General features: G+C 44.7%; 2 protein-coding genes across 7 annotated transcripts in view; one reads left to right on the plus strand and one right to left on the minus strand.

The window, feature by feature from the left end:
• The window catches only part of ATAD2 (ATPase family AAA domain containing 2), a 69,939-nt gene extending 68,331 nt beyond the window's left edge, over positions 1-1,608 (minus strand). The window contains exon 1 of the mRNA XM_060115700.1: positions 1,312-1,608. Coding sequence (XP_059971683.1) covers positions 1,312-1,479 — 168 coding nt within the window. The 5' untranslated portion in view covers positions 1,480-1,608. The remainder of the gene's footprint in view (positions 1-1,311) is intronic.
• A 10,593-nt stretch (positions 1,609-12,201) lies between these two features.
• NTAQ1 (N-terminal glutamine amidase 1) overlaps positions 12,202-25,008 on the plus strand; it is a 171,724-nt gene continuing 158,917 nt past the window's right edge. For all 6 annotated transcript variants that reach the window (XM_060115651.1, XM_060115649.1, XM_060115648.1 and 3 more), the window contains exons 1-5: positions 12,202-12,424; positions 14,068-14,167; positions 14,952-15,002; positions 19,430-19,578; positions 20,204-20,328. In XM_060115651.1, coding sequence (XP_059971634.1) covers positions 12,336-12,424; positions 14,068-14,167; positions 14,952-15,002; positions 19,430-19,578; positions 20,204-20,328 — 514 coding nt within the window. In that variant the 5' untranslated portion in view covers positions 12,202-12,335. The remainder of the gene's footprint in view (positions 12,425-14,067; positions 14,168-14,951; positions 15,003-19,429; positions 19,579-20,203; positions 20,329-25,008) is intronic.

The following is a 25,008-nucleotide window of genomic DNA, read 5'->3' on the forward strand; positions in this document are numbered from 1 at the left end:
CTGAGTTCATTGAAGAAGTGTCCAGCCCCCCCAGATCTCTTAACAACTTCTGCCTGTGATTGAGAAACAGATCCTAGAAGTCAGGAACTTGTGTTTTCAATTCAGAATCACAATTTCAGAGACTGACTGGACCATTTCATTCCCCTCAGTAGAGGAACAACTCGTATAGGGCCTCTACAAAAGATACCACTAATTTCCCATTGGGATCTCTCTCTTACCTACGGTTTGTCCCTCTCTCCCACCACAGGTTACCTCCCCTTGGCCTCTCATTCTGACTTCCCGGTTCTAACCCTCTCTCCGGTCCTAGTTTTCCCACCCCCATGACTACCCTCCCTTCAACAGAACTAGACTACTTCCTGCTGCCTTAACTTTCCTAACGTCGCTTCCTCAATTTCTCTAACCCTTTGTTAGCGCTGTCTCCTCCACCTGTGTCGCTTTCAGCAGCTGGGGTGGGGAGGTGGAAGGAGAAGCACTTTTTTCAGTTAGACCTTAGTATACTGCTGCACCTCCTTAGAAACCTATAGACCTTGCTTATAACCGTAGCATGAAATAACAGAAAGGGAAAGGTGGTGGCGGCAGAGAATCCAAGTTCCAATTTTCGATCTACCACTTACTGGTTAGCTTCTTGAGTCTGTTTTTTCATCTGTAAGAGACATATCGTAACTACCCATTCTCATGGAGCTGTTATGAGGCTTAAGTGAAGAAGACGTACATGAAACGCTGCTCTCCATCTCTCTACATTATGCAACCTGGTATTATTCACTGCGTTATGGTTACCGAACCCCTCTGGATCGTAAATGAAGGTCAGGGAACCTGAGTTACAATCTTTCTATCCCCCGCGGCCCCTAAAACACTTGTTATGCATACAGGAAGCGCTCAGTAAATACGTGTGGCTCGCAATCGCTGCAAACCTAGGGCGGGAGCCCGGGCGACTGGACAGGGAGGTGTGTGAGGTCGGGGGCGGGGCAGCCCCAAACCGAGATTCAGCCTCCAGCTGCACTTCGGCTGCCGAGGGCTCCGGTTTCCTCTCGAGTAAAAGTGGGTGGTAACGCACCGCTCACCCTCCCGCAGTCAGTCCATCTCTCCACCCGACCCACACCCCTCCGGGGCTCGGATCTTGAGAAGCCTTCCATTTTACTTGTCTTCGACAATACTCCTCCCAACCTCCCTCCCTCTCCTTCCTCCACCCCCAGCCAACTGTCACCCGGACCGCCGGTCCACCCACCCCACCATCCTGGGCCCCAGCGGGCAAGAGGCCGCCGGCAGTCCCCCAGGCCCGGCCCGAGGGGCCCGCTCCAGGCCGGTACTCACGCCGGCGGCGGCCACGGTGACGGCGGACTGCTCAGCGGCGCCGGCCGAGCGGAGCCGCCTCCGGCCGATCTGCTTCAGGCTGAGGAACTCGCTGGACAGGTCCAGAGAGTCCGTGGCCGAGGCGGCGGGGTGGCTGTGCAGCTCTAGGCTGCTACGGAGGACCACCATCTTCTCTCCTTCTTCCCCTGAGCGTCCACGGCGTGGGACGCACCCGATGCCCGGCAACAGCCGCTAAGGCTCTTCCGCGCTCCGAATTCTGGCGCCACAAGCTCCGCGCCGACGGCCGCAGCGCGCGCGCTCGGAATCCCTCCGCCGCCTGTCCCTCCCACGCCGCCACCCTATCACGGCGGGCTCGAAACTTCCCTCCCATCTGTAGAGCGAAGGACTTTGGGCCAAACTTGAGGAGAATCCACACCGACAGTGTCGAGGACCCAAGCGGACAGTGACGTGAGAGCACTCTCTCCTTTTTCTTAGATAGTGCCGGCTCGCAGAGCTCGGCGGAAGGAGACGGTCGGTAGTGGAGCGCGGTCCCGTTTGGAATTTTGGCGCGTGGACGCCGTAGGGGGAAGGGAGGCTCCCGGCCGCTGTGATTGGCTGGAGGGGCCTGGAGGCTCCTCCCCGCCCCTCCCGACACCTGCCCTCGGCTTCCCGCCACGCGGGATTCAAATGCGAATTACAGAGTCCTTGACTGGAGGGGGAGAAAGCACTTGGGCTTTTGACAGGTTTTGACTTTGATTCTTAAGAACTTAACCCAAACAAGTTAAGCGAAAGAGAGGTAAAAGAGAGCGGGCAGAGTATTATAGTTAAAGCGCAGGTTCTGTACCCAGCGCCAGCAGATCCCGCGATCTTGAGCAAATGATTCACTTCGCCGGGTCTTAATTTCCTAATCTGTGTATTACCTCTAATTACAATACCTGAGGTTCTAAGATTTTATTATACCTTAGAACAGTGTCTGCACATAAATGTTTGCCAATATTACAGAATTACAGAAGATGGCTTCTCTAAAAAATTAAAACAGTTAACGTGACTACTTTGAAATAGATAGCAACATGCTGAATGATCAGAATGTGAGAGGAGCCCTAGTGAAACAAACAAAAGCTATTTATTGATTTGGATAACTACATTTCCTTAATTCGACATGTATTAAATATTGATTGAGCATCTGTTATGTGTCAGGCAGTATTCTAAGCACTGGGGATGCAGCTGTGAACAAAGAGAGCAAAAATGACCTCATGGAACTTAAATTCTGGTAAAAGGAGAAAGACAACAAACTAAATGATCCGTTTGTTAAAAGGTAGTAAGTGTTAACAGAGAAATACAGAGTAGGGAAGGTGAAGGGAAGCGTGCAGTTTTAAACGGCGATTAGGGAAGGTCTCACGAAGTGTAAACAAAGACCTAAAGGAGGTTAGGTACATCTGGGAGAAGAGAGATGCAAGCAGGGGGAAGGAGAGGACAGTGGGCCGACGAGATCAAAGAGGAAAAAGCTGCTAGGAGCCCATCCTGCAAGGCCTCAGCTTTCAGGCTTTTGCTTTTTATTATGAGATGAAAAGACATCACAGGGTTTTGAACAGAGGAGTGACTTATTCTGACTTTTTGAAAGAATCCGTCTGGCTGCTGCATGGAAAATGTAATATTGGGGACAAACTTATGCTTAAAAAAAATTGTTGTTAATCTGAAATTCAACTTTAACTGGTTGTCCTGTATTTTTATTTGCTAAATCTGGCAACTCTAGTTAGGAGGCCACTACAATGATCCAGGCAAGCGACGACATGACACAGACCAGTATGAGAGCTGTGGAGGTAATGAGAAATGGTCAAATACTAGGTATTTTTGGAAGAAAGAGCACATAAATTTGCTAATTAATTGGATTTAGGCATGAGGGAAAGAGAAGAGTCAAAGACGACTCCAATAGTTGGTTGCTTGTTTGTTTGCTTGAGCTAATGGCAAGATGGAGCTGTACCTAACTTAGAGAAGGCTCTGGCTAAAGCAAGTTTGGAGGGAATATCAGGAATTCCTTTCCATGCACATTTAAGATACACAAGTTACTATATATTCAGCACTTAAAATTTGGCCTGTTAAGAGTTTGAAAAAATTATATTTACCTCAGCATTATTTATAATGTCAAAAAGCTGAAAACAACTTGAATGTCCCTCAGTGGGACCTTAAGAAGAATTGTTATTAAAAATTATGATGCAACTCTGTGTTAATTTAATTATATGGAAAGTTGTGCACAGTGCATTGTAACTTGTTAAGAATGTACAAAGAAATAGATACCATACAGTTACATCTTCGTTTAAAAAAAAGTATATGTGTATACTTGCATTGGAAAAACCCCCAAAGAAACTACAACAAAATGTTAATGTTTAATTTCTGGATGGTAATAGTATGGTTGTTGTGTAGTTTCTCTGTACTTTTCTCAATTTTTCTGTTTTTTTTTTGCACTAAATATGTATTACATTTACAATAGGGAAAAAAAGCTTTAAGGTGATTGTTTAGGGGGATGGTGGTGGTGGGATGAATTGGGAGATTGGGACTGACATATATGCACCAATATGTATAAAATTGATAACTAATAAGAACCTGCTGTTTAAAAAAATAAATAAAATAAAATTCAAAAAGAAAAAAGTATATGTGTATACTTGCATTGGAAAAACCCCCAAAGAAGCTACAACAAAATGTTAATGTTTAATTTCTGGATGGTAATAGTATGGTTGCTGTGTAGTTTCTCTGTACTTTTCTCAGTTTTTCTGATTTTTTTTGCATTAAATATGTATTACTTTTACAATAGGGAAAAGAAAGCTTTAAGATGATTGTTTAGGGGGATCGTGGTGGTGGGATGAATTGAGAGATTGGGACTGACATATATACACCAATATGTATAAAATTGATAACTCATAAGAACCTGCTGTATAAAAAAATAAAATAAAATTCAAATATATATATATATATATAAAGATTGTTTACCCAATATAAATGAAAGCAGAAAGAACAATATTTAAAGTAGCATAGTCTACGATTATGGTATGTCCACTTTTCTTTAAGCATATTATACATCAATAAACATTTATGGAAAGAACTTCCACCCAAAAGGCATATACATTTGTGATTTTGTTATATATTACCAAATTGACCTCCACAGAAGTTATAGCTGTCATTTTGGTTTTTAGTTTAGTTGTTTTTTTTTAGGATGTTAGAAATATTTTATAATATCTTTTTTTAAACATCTTTATTGGAGTATAATTGCTTTACAATGGTGCGTTAGTTTCTGCTTTATAACAAAGTGAATCAGTTATACATATACATGTGTTCCCATATAGTTTTTTTAAATAAGCAAAGAAATAGAAATTTCAGAACACCAAGAGATGGAGCCAGCCAAATGGTTTTCTTTGCTCCTTTACTCTCTCCAACAACATTAAGAATTACCATACTTGCTTCAGCCTTTAGTCGTTATAGTGGGTTGATCCGTGTACCTCAACAGGATACATCCAAGTCCTAAACTCTGGCGTCTGTAAACATGACCTAATTTGAAATAGGGCCTTTGCAGATGTAATTAGGATCTTGAAATGAGATCATCCTGGATATACGGTGGACCCTAAATCCAAGTCTGGTGTCATAAGAGAAAGGAGAGGAAGATCTGACACACAGACTCACAGAGAAGAAGGTCATGTGAAGATGGAGGCAGAAATTGGAGTGATGCATCTGTAAGCCAAGGACCACCAAGGATTGCCAGCAACCACCAGAAGCTTGGAGAGAAGTATGGAACATTCTCCCTCAGAACCTCCAGAAGGAACCAGCCCTGCTGACACCTTGCTTTCAGGCTTCTGGCCTCCTGAACTGTGAGAGGATAAATTTCTGAGTGTGTGTGTGCATATGTGTGTGTGTGTGTGTGTGCATGTGTGTGTGGCAGGGGGGAGGTTTAAGCCACCCAATTTGTGGTAATTTGTTACAGCAGCCTTAGGAACTTATAGAATTGGTCTGGAATTGGTCTTTGGCAGGTCATTTCTTTCTTTTGCTGAAGTCTTAGCTATTGTCGACAGGAATGTCTTGATGTAGGAAAAGAGGGGCAGTAGACACTGAAGTTCTTTCCCATACTCGCTGCCTTCCTAAAGAGGGTCAAGTGTTCTTACCTCACACGTGACGGAAAAGAGGCCTGAAGTAAGAGCTAATCATAATTCATTACCTCATTTGAGATGAGGTCATAGGTGGGTCCCTTTCTGTTTAGTAACGAAAATAGAAAGTAAACATCAGTTTGAACAGGATTTCTTTTAAAAATGTGGTATATCTGACCTTACTTAAATTTGATAGCTAATCTCATTGATGTCACATGAAAGAGGAGAAAATCATTAATCCCATGGAGGTGGGGGTCATAGTTGACATTTTCCAGTTTTTAGCTACTCTGAATTTAAACAGACACCTCTCCTACCTGAGAGATTTTCTCTTTGAGTGGGTTTGGGTTAGGCAGGGCCCACCTCCTTCAGTGGAAATCCTACAGGGACGGATACTTCATTTCTCTGTTAATCTGGCAACTAGGGCTCAGGCATGTTACCTCATCTCAATCAGTAGGTTGCTCCCACCTGGGACATGCATTACGTCTTGAAGAAGTGACCCAAAGATGCAGGGGCAGAGATTATTCTTGGTGGCAGCAACAGAGGGTACAGAGGCGGGAGCATTTAATGGTGGCATTCTCACCAGCTGATTTTTGGATTGTTGGAGCATTTTATCAGCGTGACCTGGCTGTGCTTCCTCCCCTCCAAGTCCTACCCAGACTCCCTCCTCCCCATTCTTCTAGTAAATTTGACTTCCTGTTTAAGTTAGCCAGAGATGGTTTCTGTTGTTTACAGTCAAGAACTCTATCTAGTATAGAGGCTTCAGGTCAGAAAAGGGAGTTGTACCAGTGGTTTCCTTTTTTGTTTGTTTTGTTTTGGTGGCGTGCGGGATCTTGGTTCCCTGATGAGGGATCAAACATGTGCCCCTGGCAATTGAGGTGTGGAATCTTAACCACTGGACCACAGGTCCCTTACCAGTGGTTTCCTATAATGGACACTGCCATGTCAGACAGATACCCCTATCAGATCTGGGGGATGGAGGACCAGAAGAGGGGGTATGTTGGCACAGGAAGTGAGCCAGGAAGACACATCACAATTTTATGATGTGGTTTTCAGACTTTCCCTCTTTATCAGCCTCCCCTGAATATACTTCCTTTTCTCAATTTTCCCAGGTAAGGTGTGGTACACAGCCCTCAGTCTAATACCACAGGCATGGGTCCTGGGACTATTGCCTCCCTCCCACTGCATTCTAAGTAAGATTAGTAATCATAGTATTGCATTCCAACCCAGCCCAACTCCCCACCCTCAATGATGAGGTGCTTCCTCCCGCCGCCCCAGAGCTCACATAGCACATTGCTGCCTTAGCATTTACTGCTTTATGTTGAAGTTATCCCTTTAACACGGGAAAGTAGTAATCAGATAAATGCAAAATAAAATAACAATGGGAATGCCAGGTTTTTTGCCTATATTTTTGTTTTTTAATAACTGGGATATTGAGGTATACGCTTGTTTCTTAAAAGCAGTATAGCAACATGTATCAAGAGACCCGGAAAATATTTAAAACCTTTGGCCCAGGAATTCCACTTCTAGGACTCCCTCCAAACATAAATAATTAGAGGCATGGACCAAGATTTATGTACAAAGATGTTGACTGCAGCTTTATTTATAATAGTAGGATCTGAAAACAAACTAAATGTACAACCGTAGGGGAAAAGTTGAGTGAGCAATAGTCTGTCCATGTAGCTTTTTATACTGATGTTGATAAACTTGATTTTTTAGAAATGTTTTATTAAAAATTTTGTTATTAGAAAGTAACCCATGTGAAAAATTCAAGCAGTACAGAAATGTAAAAAATAAAGGTACAAGTCACTCTGTGTGATTGCCATGAGGAAAAAGAAGTTTTCTCTTTCCACTAGGGTTGTCAAGCCTGGAAAGTACAAAATGGGGCTGCCAGCAGCCATCCTCCCACAGCAAGAAGGGAAGTGACCTCAGAATGAAGCCAAGCACTGAGCAGCAGACAGAGAGTGGGGAGCAAGAAGGCCTGGGGAAGTGAGTTCTGCTTCTGGTCCCTTGAGACCCTGGTTTCCGCAGCTCATCCTTTTACTGTGAGGGCCACTTCAGTGTCCTTCCTGTTCAATGGGCTAGTAAACAGCCTCTCTTCCCTTGACTTTTAACTGATTGAGTCATGACTAGTATAACTGGGACAGCTGCTTTGTGGGAATCAAGTTATACTCTGTGCTATAATCCTATTCTAACGATCAAATAATTCTTCCAGCAACATGAAATGAGGTCCACTTGGCCTGAAGTGGGCTTGGCAAACCAGTAGAGGCCTCTAAATAATCACCTTTTTTTCATGGTCACAAATCATCCTGGGACTAGACATCAAGTTCATCAGGGTATACTGTCTGGAATATATGTATTTTTCCTTTTATGAAACTGAAGACAGCAACTATTCATATTTAGTCTTATGTTATCTCTTCCAACATATTTTCTCAAAGATCCTTAAGAAAGGCTTTGGGGTCATAATCTAAAGCACTATCAGTATGCTAGAATGTAACTCATTTGAGTCTAAAGATTTTTAACCCATTTAAGGCAACTTGGTGATTTCTACCACCGCACCTATCTTGGCTTTTAATTTCTTCTTACTGCTCTTTTCTTTGTTCTTTACAGCTTGAGGATCATTTTCTTTGATAGAAAATGCAAGCAAAATAGACAGACATTGGGTATTTCTGTGTTCTTTCAGTTATCTGATCATTATCGTATCATGTGGTCTCAAGCAGTGGGATTATCTTTCTTTCTTCTAGCTCTTAATATTGAGCATAAAATACCCCCTCCCCCAATAAAAAACAAAAGCCCTTTTTGCTATTAAACCTGACTGTATTGTGTGCTAGACTTCCTGAATCTCCCCTTTCACATCCATGGTCCTTTTTAATATTTTCCTTTGTTATGTGTTCCTCCTCCAAACCCCTGCCCTTTAACATCCTGATTTCACTGGATATTGGCTTGTGTGAGTGCATCTCTTAGTTCTTCCACATCCAGATCACTGGGATTTGTAGGTCAGAATCTGGGTCTATGCACCTCCTACTCCTCTGAAACCATATCCTTTTTTATAGTCTTTACCATGAAATTGTATGTATTTTAAAAATATGATCTATTTTTTTTTCAATTTAAAGAGTAATTCCTGCTTATGAGGCAAAGTTTAGAAGCATAAAGAAAGCACACGATGGCAGAGACTGCTGGCTCTCAATATTCATTCCCTCCTTCTGCTTGACATACTCAGATGTTAGCTGGGCTGCCCAAAAGAAACCCTACATTTCCTAAGCTCCCTTGCACCTGGGTGTGACCTTGTGGTTCTTTTAGGCAGTGGAATGTGAGCAGAAGTGATGCGTACAACTTGTGGATTTTGTTCTTAAACCTTCCGCTCCTGCTTTTTCCTGATTTTGCTGGCCAGCATGCAATTGTAGCACATATGGTGGTGAGCATTCTTGAAATATGTGGACCAGGGCAACACTCTAGATACGGCTTTCCATCCAAATCTCAGGAGCCTGGGTAACAGACACTGTGGAGACACTACATCAGCTCTGGAATGTAAATGTTCAGGGTGTTATATGAGAAATGCATTTGTATCTCATTTAAACCACTACATTTTTGAGTTTCTTTGTGACAGTAACCTCACTTGTATCCTAATAAAACAAAGTCATTAATTCAACAAGGATTTATCCCAGGCACAGTGCTTATACTCTGTTCACAGAGAAATATAATAATAATCATAACTGCAAAACTCTGTAGTTGTTTGCTACATAGGGTACTTCTGTTGTGCCAGGCACTATGCTTTTTGCACAGATTAGTTTATTTAATGCTTGCTACAGCATCATTAGGTAGACACTCGACTTTTATTATTCTCATTTTACAAAGAAACTGACAAACAGAAAGGTTGGTGACTTGTCCAAGGTCATACAGGATAGTAAGTAGCTGAGAAAGGATGTGAGCTAGAGACTCTGGAGCTATTATTTTGTCTCACCTCTCAAGACAAGACCGTGTCATGGAACTGCTCATGGCAGAGGTAGAGTCAGGTTGAGTTACTTAAGATGATAATAGTATTGAAGACATATGACTAAAAAGTCATGACAAAACAGAAAAAAAAAAGCTGTGCAAAAATGGAAGGCAGCAATGAACTTTCCCTGGGAAAAGCTGCAAGTAAGGAAAGCGAAAGAGCACACATTAGATAGAAGATATGTATACCTTTTGCAAAGTTTTAGTGTCTGAGGAGTAGTAAGACACTCACTGACAGGAGTATACGGTGTATTGGAGATAATGGAGTGAAATTATACCACAAATTGTGGTTGCTAACATTTTTTTTAATTAAAAATATTATTTATTTGACTGTGCCGGGTCTTAGTTACAGCAGGTGGGCTCCTTAGTTGTGGCATGAGAACTCTTAGTTGCAGCATGCATGTGGGATCTAGTTCCCTGACCCGGGATCAAACCCGGGCCCCCTGCATTGGGAACGCAGAGTCTTAACCACTGTGCCACCAAGGAAGTCCCAGCTAACATTTATTATGATGTGTCAGCACATATTCTGCTTTATATATATAAATTTAGTCAACCCTCATAACAACCCTATGAGGTAGGTGTTATTATCATTAACTTCATTTTAGATGAAGAAATTGAGGCATAGAGAGGTGAAGTAACTTTGCCCAAGGTCACACAAATAGTAAGTAGTAGAACCTACCTAGTTTGGCTTCAAAGTCCTGCAGTAGTCTGGGTCCAGTAAGAAGAAACCACATGGTAGGTTAAACAAGGGAATTTGAAGGTCAAGAATTAACTATGATAAAAGTGAACTGTAAGATAAAAGGAAACTATATGGTAACTAGGGCTGAGGGAGAGTATGCAAGGACAAATTTGAGAGGGGTCTGGATCTCGTTGGGTTGGCTACCAGACAGCAGAGAAGTTTGCTGGTTTAGCCAGGCTGCAGGCAGTCTGGAGTTGCTAGGCAAATGGCAGAGAAGCGGGTGGAGGCGAGCAATCACCAACCGGCCCTGTGGGGAGCCATAGGAATCTGCGTGCCAGCAAGGACAGAAGGGCTTCAAGAGGCCTGGGGGGAATACTGGGGTGGGGGGGGCGGAAGGACTGCTCCGTGTGTGACCCTGCCCCCAAAAGTCTTGCTGAAGGACAATGGGCAGGTGGTTGCCTGCAGGCCTCGCGGGGCTCTGGTTTCTGTGTCAAGAGGGCTGCATACAGGTTATTGCCAGGCTGAAGCTGCAAGGTCGCAGAAGGACCGAGTTTGGGCCTGTGGCTGGAGCAGACCCTACTGGATGTTTTCATGATCACACTCCTAACTCTGGTCCGGTCTCTCCTAACCACACTCCTAACTCTGGTCAGGTCCCAGAAACTGCGGAAGCTTCTTCCTCCAGCGAACTTAACTGAGAAGGCTTAACATCGTGCTCACTTTAAAGAAGAAATGCTTAGAGGAATTCCGTTTTTTATCACACAGCCTATGTTGAAGTATGTATTTGGACCTGAGAGGCAATACACTGATAACTGACACAATGACTTATGTTCAAAGTCTTTAGGACTTTTGGGCTTTACAATTCATGAGGCTGGGAGAATCTAAAAACCAATAAAATAAACTAACAATTTAAGTTTTTATAATGGGAAATACCCTGATCAGCTATATATGTCACTTGCAAATTTAAACATTCAGAAGGATATAAGTCTAAAGTGAAAGTCCTCCATGCCACTCATTAACCAGAGATAAACATTTTTTTTTTAAAGTTTTTTCTTTTTGGCTGGGTTGGGTCTTCATCGCAGCGCACGGGTTTTCTCTAGTTGTGGTGCGCGGGCTTCTCATTGCAGGGGCTTCTCTTGCTGCAAAGTGCAGCATCTAGGCGCGCTCGTGGGCTCTAGAGCGCAGGCTCAGCAATTGTGGCGCACGCAGCGATAAACACTTGCAACAATCTGCTGTCTTTCCTTCCAGACTGCCAGCAAATAAATATATGATTAACACAAAAAGGATATCATGAGGACCCTCTCAAAACTGTTCTTACTATGTTAAAAAAATCAACATACCTTTCTGAGCCAATATATTTGGAATTAACCCCCCCATCATCCTCTCCGCTTCCCCCCCCCCCACCAAACTCAAACTAAACCTTTGTTTTTCACACAGAGGTCCTGTTATTTCACTTGCACACGTGGAGTCTTCTGAGTCTCATCTGCCACAGCCGGCAACAGGTTACAGGGTCTCGGACTTCTCGGAGACTCATGAAGCACCGTTTACCAACTCCAAGCCCTCTCCTGACTCGTGTCTCAAGCGGCCAGCCGGTGACCCCCTTTTCCCCCACGCTGACTGCAACCCAGCTGTTCCCCAAACCTCCAGCAAGCCTGGCGCCGCAGCCGCTCTAGGACCACGTGCCGCGCCGCCCCGCCCCGCCCCTGGCCCCACCCAACTGGCGGGGCTTCGCCCACCAGGAACCATGCAGTCCCCCTCGCCCTGGGCTCCGCCCACTGTGAACCCACGCCGCTCACCCAACCCCGTATCCGCCTACGCCGCCCTGGCTCCACCCTCACGGTACCCCCACTGCGCGCCTCGAGGTCCGCCCACCTCGTCCCAAGCTTCGCACGCCGGGACTTTGCGTCGCTCGCCCCGCCCAGGCTCCGCCCAACAGGACGTGCCCCACCAACCCAGGGCAGCTCGCGTCCGCCCACTGACCACGCCCCCCACCTCCGCCCCGGCTCCACCCTTCCGGAATCTGCAACGCGCGTCTCAAACTCCTTGCGCGGGGATCCTACGCTTCCGCTCGCCCAGGCTCCGCCTACCCTGCCCCAGGCCCCACCACCCGGGGACGCCATCAGCGGCCTCGAGCTCCGCCCACTCCGCCCCGCGAACCCGCGTTGCGCGTAGTGCGCCGGCGCCTTCGCCGAAGCCCGCCCGCGGGGCTCGTCCAGTCCGTCTGCCTCAGGCGTGTGCCGAGGCCCAACATGGAAGGGGACTTCTCCGCCGCCGCAGCCGCCCACTACCAGCCGGCCAGCCCTCCGCGGGACGCCTGTGTCTACAACAGCTGCTACTGGTGAGGGGGAGCGAGGGTGGCTCCCGGCATCTCTCTGGCCCGCTCGGCTGCGGCGTCGCAGCCGAGCCCCGCCTCTTCCCGGCCCCTCCCCGGGGCCGCTCTGGGCCTTGGCTGGCGAGTTTTCCGGTTTGAGGGGAGGAGGGAGTGGGAGTGGCAGCCCTTGTTCCTTGAGTCGAGCGTGGGCGTTTGGGTGGGTGGGTGGGTGGGGGGTATTCGCCACGAGTGGTAGGGTTGGTGGTGCGTTACTTCTGCCCGGCTCCTTTCGTTTGGACGTTTGTCAGCAGATCTCAGGGCTTGGGCGGCCAGGAAGGGGAGTTGGAGGCGGAGGGTGGACCGCAGAGAGCCTTTGGAAATTACTCTGCTGAAGCCTGCGTGGTTTCACACTGATGTGAAGGTCATCTTAATTTTGGAAGAGAATGAAACGGCAGAGATCTTACAGTAGCATTCCCAAGATCACCCAGCTAATAGCAGCCCGGAATCCAATTCAGGCCCTTTTGTACCAGAAACCAGGATCTGATCCGCCGTGTCGTCATTATAATAGTGGTTACATTTACACCTAGCACTTGATATATGCCAAGAATTGTTCTGAGACGTTTATGTAAACGAAGTCATGTGAGCCCCACAGTTACACGAGGAGGTCGGTACTGTTGTCCCCATTTTAAAGGTGAGCACGTTGGAGCACAGAGGGATGCAAGTAATTTGCCTAAGGCCACATAGCTTGTGAAGGAAGGAATGGGGATTTACACGCAGAGTTTGGCTCTGGAGTCCACCCACTATAGCCCTGTTCTAGGCCACCTCTCTGGCGGAATCACCACTCTTATCTTGGTCCTTTTCACTCCCACACCCACCTTTCCCTTGCTTGAATAATGACTTCTAACCCCACTTTCCAGCCCCTGCACAAAAAACCTTAGGGCCCTCTAAAACTGCCTTTCCTTCCTTCACATGGTCACCAGAGCGATGCTAGGAAGAGCTCACCATTTGTTCAGCTCTGACTGCTTGTCAGGCCTAGTGCCAAGTACTTCCATCCATGCTTAGGAGATAGGTCTTTTGTTATTTTGTTATCCTCATGGAAAGACTGAGCCACAGAGAGGCCTGTTGTTTGCCCAGGGTCACACATCTAGCCAGTGGTGGTTCTGAACCTGGAACCTCTGTAATGGTGGAACCGTGCTTCTTTTGCACTTTACTCCTGCCCTGGCTCCCACCTCAGTCCTGTTAGTTCTTGTCCCTAACATCCATTCATTGTTGTTGTGTTTTTTTTTTTTTTTGCGGTACGCGGCCCTCTCACTGTTGTGGCCTCTCCTGTTGTGGAGCACAGGCTCCGGACGCGCAGGCTCCGGACGCGCAGGCTCAGCGGCCATGGCTCACGGGCCCCGCCGTTTCGCGGCGTGTGGGATCTTCCCAGACCGGGGATCAAACCCGTGTCCCCTGCATTGGCAGGTGGATTCTTAACCACTGCGCCACCAGCAAAGTCCCTTGCTGGGGATGTTTTTGAGACGGTTCAACTGTTAGCCAATTGTTGGATGAGATGGTGTTTCAGGTCTCTACCAATTTTTTTAAATGTCATTATCAGTCTTTTGTGCAAATTTGAAAGACATAGAGTGTTCTTGTTTAATTATATTGATTAAACAATTACTTTATTTCAGTGAAGAAAATATTTGGAAGCTCTGTGAATACATCAAAAACCACGACCAGTATCCTTTAGAAGAGTGTTATGCTGTCTTCATATCTAATGAGAGGAAGATGGTAAGTTGGGGAGTGATTGTGGAAATTTAGGATTACGTTAGAAGCTAAATAGACCATGGGTTTAGCACTGTTCTAAAATGTGCCTTATAAAATACAGCAACATTTTAAAGTTTGTTTTTGAATGAGATTTTTTCCCTACCAGGACATGGTTGAGTTAGTAGAGCTTAGTCCCTTACTTGCAGGTAAGGAAATATATGATGGTATGTTTATGCAAATAAAATCCCTTTTCTTTAGGTATTAAGTTAGAGCTTTTTAAATTAAACTTAATTTTTAAATTAAGTTAGAGGCACATATTCTCAGGTTTGAAGTAAAGGTTTCTTTGTTTCTGGAGTTTTAATGAAACTGTAGTAAACTTCTATGAAGTATTAAGAAAAGTAAGCCCTTAATATTTTGTAAAGCACTTTTGTGAGCATCATCTTGTTTGATCCCAGTGGAAACCCTGTGAAGTAGTCCAAACAGCTGTCTCCGTTTTATAGATGAGGAAATACAGACTCAGGGAGGTCCCATGAATAATTAAGTGGGAAAGCAAGATTTGAACTTGCCAGGAATTCCAATTCCTAGTTTAGGTCTCTTTCTACTCTCCAGAAAACATCTTGTAATTAATTATTGCTCCTTCATTGTTAAGGACACTTGGAAGGATTTGGATTTCTTCTTATCCATTCATTCTTTCACCTTGATTGTTGGTTGCCTAGAAGTATTTTATTTTTCATGTATGTATTGCTTTAAAGAATTTAGTAGTGGTTTAACTGAAGTTGTGGCTTAGGAGAGTTATTGTATTTTGTAGATACCTATCTGGAAACAACAGGCAAGAGCTGGAGATGGACCTGTGATCTGGGTAAGATGGTCAACACAGACAGCTTCTGATGCAATAGTACTTGTAATCCATGAGTGGTCTTTATGTTTTGGTAGAGCAGGAATAATGGGGCAGTAGAGAAAGACTATGATAATTATTAATAATTTGACTTCTTGACGATAGATGTTATTTGGTCTAAGGTAGAAGCACTCATGGGCATGTTTTCTTTTAATTTTGAAATTATTATAGGAATGATTTTAAATGGCTGATGTAGCAGATACATTTGTTATCTAGACTCTTGTCTATTTAGCACTGGAAGGAACTTGAACCTTATCTAGTCCAGCTGCACAGTAGAATTATCCAGAGATTGTGAAAAATACAGGTTTCTGGGAATTCCCTGGCAGTCCAGTGGTTAGGACTCAGGGCTTTCACTGGCAGGGGCCTGGGTTCAATCCCTGGTCGGGGAACTAAGATCCTGCAAGATGTGCGGCATGGCAGGAAAAAAAAGAAAAATAAAAATACAGGTTTTTGATCTAGTCGATCTAGAGGTTCAGGAATTAGCGTTCTTAGTAAACTTCTGAGTGAACATGACTGGCGTTTGGAAAACATGGACCTGCTCCAACCCCTTCATTTTTCAGGTGAAGAAACAAGCCAAGAAAGGCAAAGTAAATAGCTCAGGGTCATTTAGCTGATCATTGGCAGGGCTGGGTCCTTTCCAGTACACATCCATATGTCACCTTAAACTGGTCCCCTGAAGAATGGAATTGTTTATGCTAAGAAACATGAAGATAAAGTAAAACTCCATTCATGATAATGCAACAAACATCAGGTTTCTGATGCTTATTTAGAATAAGATATCATTTGAATTGGCTTCATTCATTTACTTAACATATATTTATTGAGCGCTTCTTATATGCCAGGCACAAAATAGACTGAAATCCTTGGCCTCATGCTCTTGCTTCCTCCACCAGCAGGGGATCCGCTGCTCTAACACTGAAGCCCCAAATCCAGCAATGTTGGGTTAGGAGTGCAGCCTGAGTCGGACACATCGGGGTTAAACCCCAGTCCTCCCATTGGTGAGCTGTGTGAGCTGGACAGGTTATTTACGCTCTTTCTTCGGTGTCTTCCTCTGGACACTGGAGGCTTTGGTGAGATAATGCATTTCAGGCATTGTCCTGGTATCTGGTACCAGTGCTCCAGAAGAGTTAGCTATTATTGTTAGCAGAGCTACAATAACCCCAGTTGTGGACTGTCCATCTGCCCTAGCAAACATGCCCATTGCTGAAGTGCTCAGCTGATTTTGAGTCATGATCTTGCTTCCTGTCTTCAGGAAACTCGCAGGGAAAGGACCTGTCCCCCTTTACACAGCAGCTCATGGTGGCTCAGAGTGGGGAACCTTGTTTCAGGAAGTCTCCCCACAGATTTTCTATGTGGAGTAAGTCTCTGGCAGATTGATCTGGGCCTCACTGCTGTTCCGTTGCAGGGAATGGGTAGGCTTCCCTAAGTGGGTAGAGGCACGGTCCCCGAAGGAACAGGTCACTTTCTAAGTGGACGTCTCTGCCTCTAGCCCCACTGGGTCTTTCCCAGGCATTTGGACAAGCTCTGTACCCAGCTCAGAGAGTGAGGCTATTGCTGGAATCTGCATTCCTTGGTTCCCCATCTCTGCCGTGAAGGTGACTCCTAGTTGAAGCCTGCTTTCCCTCTCGAGTTCACCAACCATCTGTTATGTAGGAATATGGAACCAAGCTAGCCAGAAGGATATTCCTTGTTTATGCCTTTTTCTTTCTTTTTTTGGGGGGGCTGCGCCTCGTCCCCTGGTCTTAGTTCCCTGACCAGGGGACGAACACACGCTCCCTGCAGTGGAAGTGTGGGGTCTTAAACACTGGACCACCAGGGAAGTCCCTGTTTGTGCCTTTCCACAAGTTGTGTCCTCCTTCTGGGAGGCTCTCCCCTTCAGGCAAGAGGCAGTGACGGCAGCCTTTCCTCAGTGAAACGCTCCTTAACAGTTGCCTGCCTTTTCCTCCCCGTCCACACACCACCCCGCCCCGCCCCGCCCCGCCTTGGTTGGCTTTTTTTTTTCTTTTTTGTGGTACACGGGCCTCTCACCACCGCGGCCCCTCCCGCCGCAAAGTACAGGCCCCGGACGCGCAGGCTCAGCAGCCACGGCCCACAGGCCCAGCCCCCCCGCGGCATGTGGGATCTTCCCGGACCGGGGCACGAACCTGTGTCCCCTGCATCGGCAGGCGGACTCTCAACCACTGCGCCACCAGGGAAGCCCTTGGTTGGCTTTTTATAAGGCTGATTATTTACATAGTAGTCTCATTAATTCTCTCAGTCATACTGTGAGTAATACTGCGAGGTAGACACCACAGTTATCTCCGTCCTGTAGAGGAGGAAGCTGGCTAGTGGTGGGGCTGAGGCTGAGCCAGGTGACCCCGCTTCAGGCGCCTGTGCCTGCACCCTCTCCCACCTCCGCTGAATTACCTCATCATCTCACCGTTCTGCAGCAGTTGACTTTTGTTTCCCACTCGCTTCTCTAGGAACTCCTTGAGGTTAAGGACCTATCTTTCTCATCTTCGTATCTGTATTTTCATAGCATGGTTTCCCACAAAAAAATAGGGAGTACATATTTCAAAAAAAACTGTAATATAGGGTAGAAAATGTCAAGAGAGAAACAGATTTTGGATACGGCGGAGACTGCTTCTGGCAGGGGTGGGAGAAGATCAAAGATGGGCTCATGGGGAAGAAAGCATTTGAGCCGGAGCTTGAGTGATCGACGTGGGGAGAGCGGAGGAGACGGTGGTGCAGATGGAGCCGAGTAACGTGAGCGAGCCTGGGGGAAGGGGGTCATGGACTGTTAGCGGGGGAGCAGCGCTTAGTTCAGGTATCTGGAGGGTAGGATGCATTAAGGGGAGAACAGGGAATACGCTTTCATTTCTGATGCTGTTCTGCTTTCTAAGATAGAACTGGAGCCGAAGGAGGCACTTTCAGCTCTGATGGTACAACATCTCCTGTCTCAGTTACGTTCCCCAACCTCACAGGGTCAAATGAAACATCGTTTGAGAAAGTGCTTTGTAAGCTCTGAAGTACTAGAAATGTAAGATGGTATTTCTAACATCGTATTGATGTGATTGAACTTTTTATCTCGCAGTGCTGTTCTCTGTGAGAGCGTTTTTCTTCTGAGGAGCTCTAAGCATCACACTGCCCTCATGTCCATTGATAAACCTCCCCGACATCCCTTCTAGCCCTTAGCTGGTTTGGGCAGTGCCCCGTGTCCGGGAGTGAGAGTGAGAATTCACATGTGCACTGGGACCCAGCTGTGCAGGAGAAGCTCTCTGTATTCTTCTTCCTTAATGGCTACAGATTAGGGCTTGGCTGACTTAAAAACAATAACAACCACATTTTAAAGTCCTTCCCCTCTCCAGGCTCACCTCAAGCTGTCCCCTTTGTTAATGGTTTGGAGGATATCCTTGTAGACTTTTTTCTCTGTACTCATATGCATGCATGTGTACTTCTGAATGCACACGTCTGTCTTTATATACCCATAAATTAAAAAAAATAATATATAATACATAATCTGCAATTTGCTTTTTCCATCCAACTGTGTAACGTGGACTTAGTCCAATTTCCACAAAAATTTACCTACTTCTCTGTAGCAGCTGCGTAGGACTCCATCTTATGGCTGCATCGTGGTTTGTTAACCATTCCCCTCTTGGTGGACTTCTGGTTGTTTCTGAATTTTCAGTGTTATAAACAGTGCTGCAGAGATTTGCTTTGTTTATATACCTTTACATGCATGTGGCCATTTTTCTATAGGCTGGATCCCTAATGGTAAAATTGCTGGATCGAAAGGTGAACATTTAACGTACATAAACATTTCCACTATTTGACTGTTCCCTGTCGCTGGACATTTGGTCTGTTTTCAGGGTTTTGTGTTTGATTTATTTTGCTATTATAAGGAGGACTGTCTTAGTCTTGTATATGGTTTTTTGTTTGTTTGTTTTTAAGCCTTCAACTTTATTTTTTTTTAAGATTTATTTTATTTATTTTTGGCTGTGTCGGGTCTTAGTTGCGGCGCGTGGTATCTTCGTTGAGGCGTGTGGGATCTTTTGTTGGGGCATGCGGGCTTCGCTCTAGTTGTGGTATGCGGGTTTTCTCTCTCTGGCTGTGGCGCACGGGTTCCAGAGCGCATGGGCTCTGTAGTTCGTGGCATGCAGGCTCTCTAATTGAAGCGTGCGAGCTCAGTAGTTGTGGCGCACGGGCTTAGTTGCCCTGCAGCATGTGGGATTTTAGTTCCCTGACCAGAGATGGAACCTGCATCCCCTGCATTGTAAGGTGGATTCTTTACCACTGGACCACGAGGGAAGTCCCTTGTATCTGTTTTTGATGATATATATGCATAATTACTATAACCTTGGAATATACCATCATAAGGTAACCTGGTTAACTTCAGCAACTTTTACTTCTAGGATTACCATGTTGTCTTGCTTCATGTTTCAAGTGGAGGACAGAGCTTCATTTATGATCTTGACACTGTCCTGCCATTTCCCTGCCCCTTTGATACTTATGTGGAAGATGCCTTTAAGTCTGATGAGGACATCCATCCACAGTTCAGAAGGTGAGGAAATTCAGGTGGATTTACCTACTTTCTGAAGTTGGACCTTGACAATTAGACAGAGTTACTTTGTGTGTTTGTTTTTGCATTGGTTTAGTAAAGATCACTTGTCTTGTCTTCACCATTGAGTTGACGTTTGAGAATCATGTGCTCCACAGAAGATTCAAAATGTTTTAATGTTTTAAAGGTTGTCCATTGTATAAAAGGTTGGCAGTCTTTAAAAATTTGTGTGATGAGATCCAGAACATTTTCCAACAGTCATTTTGGGCATTTCTCTCATACTCTTCGTTTTGGGTGGGTGGTTGGTTGGTGGCGGAGCTGGATGCCTGGCAGTGACAGAAGTCAGAGGGCTGTGACGGCAGCACCTGGACATTACGCCTCTGCCCCTCGTACATACACTGAGCACGTAACGGCAACCAGCTATACTTCCATGCCTTTGTAGTCTGGGATTTCAGCTGATCATTTCTCATGGCGTCTTTAACAGGTCTTAAAGCTACATATATATTTGTGTGTCGCTAATAGTACAGAAATGCCTGTCTAGTTTTGTGCATGTCATAGAAAATGAGTCTATATGAGAATTGAGTTAGAATTTCAACTGTGATATAAACGAATGTTGGTTTATGTACAGGAAATTTAGAGTGATCCGCGCAGATTCATATTTGAAGAACTTTGCTTCTGACCGATCTCACATGAAAGACTCCAGTGGGAACTGGAGAGAACCTCCTCCATCATATCCCTGCATTGAGACTGGAGGTGAGCCAAGGACGCCCTCTCAGAGGAGTTTCCCATCACTGTGCAGATGAGCGTGTTCCCTTAACCAAGGACAAGAAGTGCATTGTTCTTTGGGTAAGACTCCCTGAGTGGTAAGAGGTAAGAGGGAGTATAGTTCTTATATTTATCAGATTCAGAAATTAAGGCACAGAGAACGGGACCAGAAGGCACCAGAACTCATGGGAGAGGCAAGGCGTGAGGGAGCCGAACCACGACCCCGTTGCTGGAATGTTGGGTGTACCTGCTGCTCGCGCCCTGGACTTGGGGAGATCTGCGTGTTTGTGCCGCTTAACGGTGGGACTAGTAGCGCCTTGCCGTGGTGGGTGTCGTGTGATGGTGAAGGAAGTCCCCAGTGCATCTTTGGGATGTGTGAAATGTTGTTTCACTGGCTCTGTGACAAAATCTGCATTAGAAGGAGGTGAGAGCTAGCAGGTTGTATTGCCCCACTCATCTCATTTATGTGCTTTCAGTCCAATTACGAATTTCTCGAGACTTAAGTAGGTAAAGGATTCTTCACCGTGTTACTATTGTTTGGCATTCACCTGAGTTGGAAACATTATTTATGGTGGGAATTAATTTGCAACGTTGCCATTTATTGGTGAAACATCCCCTCACAAGGATGATACCGTCTGAGTCAAAATGCTCTGTAAGCCGTGAAGGATGCCAGAAAAATAGGACATTAGTGTTCAGAGTTCAGCAGGGGAGAAAGTAAAAAATATATTTGGTGTATTTGAAGTGAGTGAACACTGAAAGAGGATTCCAGCTCTGATTTTTGAGGCTCTCTGTGAAAAGCTCTCATGATTTTTAAAGTTTATATTGGAGTTTCTTTGGGTTCACCAACCTGGTTCCCAGCCTCAGCATTAGATTTGGGATAGCTCAGGTCAGGAAAGGGCATCATGGTTCTTGCTTTCAGTCTCACACACCCTGCTGCACGGCCTGGTCTGGACAATGCTTGCACGGCTCCCCGTTTCTCTTCTACACGTGAGCACTAACACAGAGCCTGACATGTCGTGGATCTTCAGTAAACACCACCTTGTCAGCCCCGGTCGTTCCTTTGGGTTTAGTGACTACTTCCTAAGAGGTGCCTGGCAAAGGTGCCAGGCTTTGTGCCAACCCCTTCTATGTAACTAGCTCATCAGAGGCCTCCTGAGGTTGACATTGGAACTCAAAAGAATCTGCTCTGAATGTGGGGTAAACATACTGGTTTCTTGTGTAGTAATTTAACCACATGTTCATGTTCTCTCGTGTGGTAAATCCATTACTTCAAGCCCTGTATTTATCAAAGGAATGTATTTGAAGTTAGGAGACAGGGGAATTACCTTTAGCTAATTAGTATTGCTTTATTTAAAAAAAAAGGTTAAAAAAGAAAAAAAATGGTTCAAGAAGACATCAAACTTTAAACTGATGCAGCTTTGTTTTTTTCGTAGCAGCTTTCCTTGGTCCCCTGCATTTAGTTATGGAATTGGCCTTTAGGGCTTAAAATTTAGTACATTTGATGTGTTGCACATTACAATTAAGCCTATACATTTAATAATTTTGGTGGTCATGTGTCTGCAGGCCCACTATTTTCAATTCAGCATTTAGTGTATTTTAAATAAAGGAACTCTTTTCTTTTCCTCCCCTCCCTGGAAAAAGAAGGAGACGGAGATTCACGGTCTTGCAGCCTTGCTCTGAAGGCTCAGTTCCAGTACCAGCCACAGATGGTTCAGTTCTTAAGGACATTTCCCAAGTTTTGGGCTGAGTTATAGGGTCTACCATACTTGTCCCCTTCTCTTTCTGAGCCCTTTGCTACCTTTTGTCCGCATTTACCTCTCATCTCCTTGTCTCAGATGACGTGTTATAGTAACACTGGCTAATTTGAGCCCAGCTGGAGGACCAGTGTTATGTAAACAGAAATGTTGTAGTGCCTCTTGGGGAGATTATAGGCAAGTGCTGATTTGTTATACATTGATCTTTAAAAATTAAAAAAAATTCTTATTTTATTTTTATATGTTATTAGGTAATGAATGCCTGCAGATCGTAATCATCTTTTATTTACTTACATTAAAAAGCCCTAGAGGGCCTCCCTGGTGGCGCAGTGGTTAAGAGTCCGCCTGCCGATGCAGGGGATACGGGTTCGTGTCCCGGTCTGGGAGGATCCCATGTGCCGCGGAGCGGCTGGGCCCGTGAGCCATGGCCGCTGGGCCTGCGCGTCCCGAGCCTGTGCTCCGCAACGGGGGAGGCCACAACAGTGAGAGGCCCACATACCGCAAAAAAAAAAGAAAAAAAAAAAAAAAAAAAAAAAAAAGCCCTAGAAAATGAATACAGTTGTATTTCGGAAGTTGAGGTTTCCTTTAGCCATTTTTTAAAGATTTTAGCTGACTTACATGGAGTCTGGCATCTACCCCAGGTAAGCAAGAACTTTTGCCCCATCTCTCCTGGGAGGCGCCTGTTTTTCCTTTATTTTGGATTCCTTGGTCATTGTGCATCCCTGGCTCTCTGATGACTTCAACAGAAGTCCTGCTTTTGCTGATTATCTAGCTTTTCTTGTTGTAAGGGTGGGAGTGACTCTGCTTCTAGTTTTCTGTATCCTAAGTGCTTACCTTCATTTTGAAAGATATATTTGTTGGGTAATGTATGCTGGTTTTACATGTTTTTTCTTTCAGTTTGTTAAAGGTGTCTCTCTCTGTTTTCTGCTTGCTTAGTTTCTGATCAAGGAGCATGCCATTGTTCTTGTGTTTGTTTCTCTAAATGTAGTGTGTGTTTTTTCCCTGCTCTGGCTGCTTTTTAAGGTTTTTCTCTTTATCTCCCCATTTCAGCAATTTGGTTATGATGGACTGTAGCATAGTTTTCTTTAGGCTTATTCAACTTGAGGTTTGTTAAGATTCTTAGATTGGTGGATTTATAGTTTTCATCGAATTTGGAAACATTTGGCCATTACCTCTTCAAATATTTTTTCTGACCTCTCCCCCTTTTAAAAGAATTCTTGTCCTTCCCCTACATGTATGTTAGATGGCTTGTTACTTCTCTTAGGTCAATGATGTTCATTTGTTTTCAGACTTTTTCTGTATGTGCTTCATTTTGAGTAATTATTTTGTCTGTAAATTTATTGATCTTTTCTTCTTCATTAACTAATTTGCTGTTAATCCCATCCAGTGCTTTTTTTTCTAAATTGTACATATTTTATTTTTTCATCTCTAGACATTCCATTTGGGGCTGATTTAATATCTTCCATTTCCCTCTTTGTCATGCTCATGTTTTACTCTACCCTTTTGAGTATACGGAGCATGTTTATAATAGCTGGTCCTTGTCTGCTGATTCTGTTATCTCTGTCGTTTCTGTCTGTGAATGTTGACTGATTTTTCTCCTGGTGTTGAGTCGTATTTTCCTGTTTCTTTGTGTGATTTGTAATACTTGGTTGGGTGCCGGGCTTTGTGAATTTGAGGTACTTTTAAAAACAGTGTTGGAGTTGGTTCTGTCATGCACTTAAATTCTTGGGGGTCAGCTGGATCCTTTCAGGGCTTGGTTTTAGGCTTTTTTAGTGCAGGTTCAAAGCAGCCTTTAACCCAGGGCTAATTTAGCCCCACTGCTCTGGTGTGACCCTTCTGAGGATTCTACCAAATGCCCATGTGTTATGAGTTCTCTCTACCCTGGCTGGTGGGGACCATGGAAGTTCTGGGAGCTATTAGACCGACTGCTTTATGGTGCTTCTTTCCTGGCCTCGTGAGATTAGTCCCTAACCAAAGACTTAGGGGTAGAGGAGTGGGTTCCCTCTGCAAAAATCCAGGGCACTCTCTGCGTACTTCTCTCCTCTCCCACACTGTGTCCCTCACATGTAGCTGCCAGGCCCTCCTGAACTTAGATCTGTGTCTTCCCATCGGCGGGAAACTCCCATGCTGTTTGTGTCCCTGCCTCGGTGCTGTGGTCTAGAAACAGCCCCCTGGGCAGTGGCTGGAGGGATCCTACGGCTCCTGCCCTTGTTTCTCTTTTCTTAGCAGTCAGTCGTGTGTTGCCCATTGTCTGGTGTCTGGAAACAGTTGCTAAATATATTTTGTCCACTTTTCTGACAGTTTATGGTGGAAGTGCAGTTCCCATAACAGTTCTTTGATGAGTAGAAGCATCTCTGTATACACTTAAAAATTTGTAATATGGAAAATTTAAATCATATACAAAACTAGGCAGAACAGTGTATTAGACTTTCAGCAGTTATCGGCTCATGGCTGATATCCCATCCACTTTCCCCCTTCCTGTATTATGTTGAAGCAAATTCCAGATATTATATCCTTTCAACTCTAAATATTTCAGTATGAATCTCTAAAATATAAGGATTAGTTTAAAAAATATATGACCACAATGCCATTATTACATCTAAAAAAATTAACAATAATTCTTTAAAATCAACATATATCTCTGTAGTCAGTGTTGAGATTATCGCAGTTATCTCATGAAGTCATAATCTTTTTTCATGTAGTTTGTTCATGTGAATCAAGGTCCAGATAAAACCCCCGCATCGTGCTTGGTTGGTATGTCTCTTTAGAGTCTTTTTTAATATGTAGACATTCCTAGTCCCACTTTTTTTTTTTTTCTTGTAATTTATTTGTTGAAGAAATGAATCTGGGAGAAACGGCCTGGATTTTGCTGATTGTATCTCTTTTGTATCCTCTGTATTTCCTATAAATTGGC

The sequence above is a fragment of the Mesoplodon densirostris genome, chromosome 13 (assembly GCF_025265405.1).
Source record: "Mesoplodon densirostris isolate mMesDen1 chromosome 13, mMesDen1 primary haplotype, whole genome shotgun sequence".
NCBI classification, from domain to species: domain Eukaryota; kingdom Metazoa; phylum Chordata; class Mammalia; order Artiodactyla; family Ziphiidae; genus Mesoplodon; species Mesoplodon densirostris.